General features: G+C 51.7%; 1 protein-coding gene across 1 annotated transcript; it reads right to left on the reverse strand.

Annotated features, from left to right (window-relative positions):
• Nucleotides 1–1,080: 1,080 nt before the first annotated feature.
• LOC125759216 (uncharacterized) lies at nucleotides 1,081–3,175 on the reverse strand. Its single transcript, XM_049417619.1, has one exon. It carries the CDS (start codon nucleotides 3,173–3,175, stop codon nucleotides 1,142–1,144), a length of 2,034 nt encoding a protein of 677 aa, XP_049273576.1. The 3' UTR covers nucleotides 1,081–1,141.
• Between the last annotated feature and the right edge of the window lie 1,075 nt (nucleotides 3,176–4,250).

Here is a 4,250-nt window from a genome sequence, read left to right on the forward strand (position 1 = left end):
CAGGACGAGCTGGCGGAATAATCGTGCCCGATCGAAACGAGGTGGGGGTATACCGTAGCGTAAACGTGTGAATTTTCTCTCGCCGAGTTAAGGCACTCTTGACGATTAGGCGGCCTTTACCTTATCCTGTTTCGTGTCAACACAAAATGTGCTTTCACCGCTTTTGTGCCTTCCACTGATGGCCCACTTTGAGAAAGTCTTATTCAGTCAAGGGGAGCGGCCGCCTCCATAATCCTCCGAGTGGGGCTCGCCAAGTCAGCCCTATATATATTTACTAAGTGGGTCACTAAAGAAAAATACTCCAGCTTCGACTGTCGGCTTCTCTCTCCGTTATTCCTTCCTGTTGTTTATTTTATTATTTTGTCTACGAAAAGATGTTTTGTGGCATTAGTTATTTACCCGCGTTGGACTATATCAAACCTTCACCCGAAAATTTTCAATTAGGCGAGTGCATGTAGCACACTTGTTTCAGTTTCATTTTAGCATTCGTTGCGGAGCTTCTTTTAATTTTTTCGGAGTGCTCCAATCTGTTTCTGTGGGGCCAGGAAAGGGGGGACTCTCGTGGCTGTTTCTTATTATAACGATATATATTACCAAAACTGGTATGGCAAGACATTAGCGTAAGACGAACGTCAATGACGGGTCAGAACACAATAACGGGGAATGTCTTTTCGTGGGGCTCGTTTCTCTTTGTTGGACACGGGAAAGCATAGCGGATGCATTAATTGTTCTCTTTAACTGAAGTGTAGTAAAATTATGACAACAGTTGAAATGAATTAAAGTTGGACGAAAATCGTAACATTAAAATCGCGACATGCACGTCATGTACGTCACGATTTTCATGACACGCGGTCTTGGTGCTCTCGCAGCCGTTTCTTGAAACTGATATATGCCGAAATCGCCATGCCATATGAGTCATGTGTGTGACAAACATAGATGACAGGTCATGCATGGTATACGCAGGAATATGTTTCGTTAGTTCGGTATAGTATATATTACCAGAATGCACATCTATTTCACGGATGACCAACTTGTGATAGCCAACGACACGAGCGCCATCCGCCACGGTGATGATGATGATGATGATCAAAACTTTATTTCACCCAAAAGAGGGGACCGACCCAGAGATCGGTTACGCTGCTTAGACGAGGTCAGCGGGAATGCCTTGGGACGCCGCGGCCTCCAATGCGCGTGATATTACCCGGCGTTGCTGTGCCGAGTCGGTGGTACGCAGAAGGGACTCCCACGTATCTTCTGTGTGTGAAGCGTCAGCGTACTGTGGGCACGTCCACGCCATGTGTATGAGGGTGGCTGACTGTGAGCAGTATCTGCAGTGTGGTGTCACGAGGTGTGGGTATACCTTGCTATAAAGCCAGGGGTTGGGAAAGACACCCGTCTGAAGCTTGCGCCACAGGACGGCATCACGTCGGGGGAGGTCTTTATGAGCTGGAGGGTAGTGGAGACGGCCTAGTCTGTAGTGCTGTAAAATGTCTGTGTAAGTAAACAAAGGAGTTTGTTTTTCGCAGGCCTGCGAGGGCGAAGAATGGGAAGTGTGAGGCGTAAGGAACTCCACCCGGTAGTTGAGATCTCGGGCGAGAGTGTGTGCCTGCACATTTCCACTAAGAGATTCATGGGCCGGGGCCCAGATAAGAAGGCGAGGTGAGGTAGGTGGGGTGTGGTCCTTTATGATTGAGTATGCCTGTGTAGAGATACGGCCCGCGTCAAAATTTCGGATGGCGAGCTGGGAATCGCTTACGATCACCTTGGTTGTACGGTCGGTCATTGCCAAAGCAATGGCAACCTCTTCAGCAACTGTTATATCGGTGGAGTGAATTACACTGCATGCCGTGCTCCAACCGCGGTGTGGGGCCAGGGCGACAGCCACCATTGTTGAACGATGTGGGTGCCGAGAGGCGTCTGTGTAGGTGACATCGGGGCGACTTGCGAAACGTTTCTGTAGTTGGCGCGCACGGTCGGCCCTGCGATCCGCGTGATGTTCGGGGTGCATGTGTTTGGGGAGTGGAGGAATACAGAGGCTGAGTCGTTGAGCTGTCGGTATGTCTTGGTAAGTGGTGGCCGCCCGCGTGGGGATGAGTCCAATTTGGTGCAATACAGCGCGTCCCGCATGCGTGAGTGAGAGTCGCTGGTACTGGGACGTGAGGGTAGCTTCGATAAGCTCGTTGACCGTGTTCGACACCCCAAGGGCCATAAGTTTGGAGGTAGAAGTGGACATTGGGAGTCCTAAGGCGGTCTTGTATGCCTTGCGAAGCGAAGCATCGAGGCGATCGAGATCAGCGCGCGTAAGGCGGAGGTAGGGGGCCACGTAGGTGACGCGTGTGCAGACAAATGCCTGAACCAGCCGAAGAAGGTTGGATTCGCGCATGCCTGCGTGCTTGTTGGCAACCTGCTTGAGAAGGCGACCAATTTGGATGGCAGATTGGTCGATTCGCTGAAGAGCGGTGGAGTTGCCACCATTGGCCTGTAGGTGCAGTCCTAGGATGCGGATGTGATCTGTTTGAGGGATTTGCATCCCCTGTACTTGGAGATGGAAAGAGACCTGTTTAGGTTTGCGTCCCTGTGATGGAATAACAATGTACTCGGATTTGGTTGCCGAGCAGGACAGGCCAACCGTAGAGAGATAGCTGCCCACGCGGTCGATGGCTGTTTGTAGGGTTTCTTCGATTTGGCCGTCGCTACCTCGTGTAACCCACAGCGTGAGGTCATCTGCATAGAGTGTGTGATGCAGATTTGGGATGTCAGCCAGAAGTTCGGGAAGTCCTAACAGTGCAACATTGAAGAGGAGTGGGGATAGCACGGAGCCTTGAGGTGTTCCACGACTGCCGGGCGTGATGGTGGAAAGCTCTCCTTCGCCGGTGTCAAGTTGCACTTGGCGATTGGTAAGGAAATCCCTCACATATGTATACGTCCTATTCCCCACTCCCAAAGCCTGTAAATTCTGCAGGATGGCGGTGTGATGTACATTATCAAAGGCTTTGGAAACATCAAGACCAACAATGACTTGGGTGTCTAGAGTGCGGTTGTAGAGCACCTGGTGTTTGAGTAGGAGCATAATATCCGGCGCCGCCAGGTGTGGGCGGAAGCCGAACATGGTATCGGGAAGTAGATGATGATCCTCCAAGTAGCGGATAAGACGGGTCTGGACAACATGTTCCATCAGTTTGCCCACACAAGATGTGAGGGAGATGGGACGCAAATTGGCAAGCGTGGGGCTCTTTCCCGGTTTGGGAATCAGAATGAGGTTGGCAAGTTTCCAGCTCTGTGGAATGGTGCCTTGCTCCCAACATTGCTGCATATAGTCCGTGAGGGCTTGGATAGAAGAATCGTCCAGGTTTCGGAGCATGCGATTGGTGACTCGATCGGGACCAGCTGCAGAATTTGTCTTGAGACGATTTAGTTCCGCCCGCACCTCTGCTCTAGTTATGGGGGCATCAAGGAGCGGGTTACCTACCCCCTGATATGCAGGAAGAGGGATGACGGGTCCAGGACGGATGTAGGTGTTGATGAGCTCTTGACGCAGGGAAGCGGACGAGCCGGAATATTCACGAAAGATACGTTCAAGTTGATATTTAGCTTGCAGCTTGCCACCATCAGGATCCAGCAAGTGACGGAGCAGTTGCCATGTGTTCTTAGAGTTAGGAGCCTTATCCATTTGGGAACAAATATCATTCCAGTTCTGACGGGTGAGGTCTATGGCATAGTTTTCAATGTCTGTGTGCACTCGAGCCAACCGGCGGCGGATGTCTTTATCCCATTTTCGGGTCCGCAGAAGGGTCTCAAGCTTGCGTTTCCTCGCCCAAAGCTTGGCGTAGTGTCGGTCACAGCTAGGCACCGACTTCTCGACTTCGATGTCCGTTGTGGCGTCCGCGACGTGCTGAAGGAGGGTAGCGGACCAGCTGGAAATATCAGTAATACGCTGAGAGGTCCCCGATGCTTGTCGTTGGGTACGAAAGCGGTCCCAGTCGGTCAGTCTAGCTGAACGAAGACGCTCACGCGTGGGCTCCTGGATGACTATTTCCAGAACATAATGGTCACTGCCGAAAGTTTCTAGTGTATTGCACCAGGTGGCATTTACTCCGGGCCCCACGAAGGTGAGATCCGGTGTGGTGTCACGGGCCACTCCCACCCCTCTACGCGTTGGATGTGCTGGGTCGGTAAGAAGATTTAGGTGTAGCGAGTGCCACTCTTCCCATAGAGAACGGCCTTTGGGAGAGTCGTAGTGGTAACCCCAC

The sequence above is a fragment of the Rhipicephalus sanguineus genome, chromosome 7, assembly GCF_013339695.2.
Source record: "Rhipicephalus sanguineus isolate Rsan-2018 chromosome 7, BIME_Rsan_1.4, whole genome shotgun sequence".
NCBI classification, from domain to species: Eukaryota; Metazoa; Arthropoda; class Arachnida; order Ixodida; family Ixodidae; genus Rhipicephalus; species Rhipicephalus sanguineus.

What these genes read in the sequence shown, in the direction of transcription:
- LOC125759216 (XM_049417619.1), bottom strand. Translation starts at nt 3,175, where the DNA reads ATGGAACATGTTGTCCAGACCCGTCTTATCCGCTACTTGGAGGATCAT.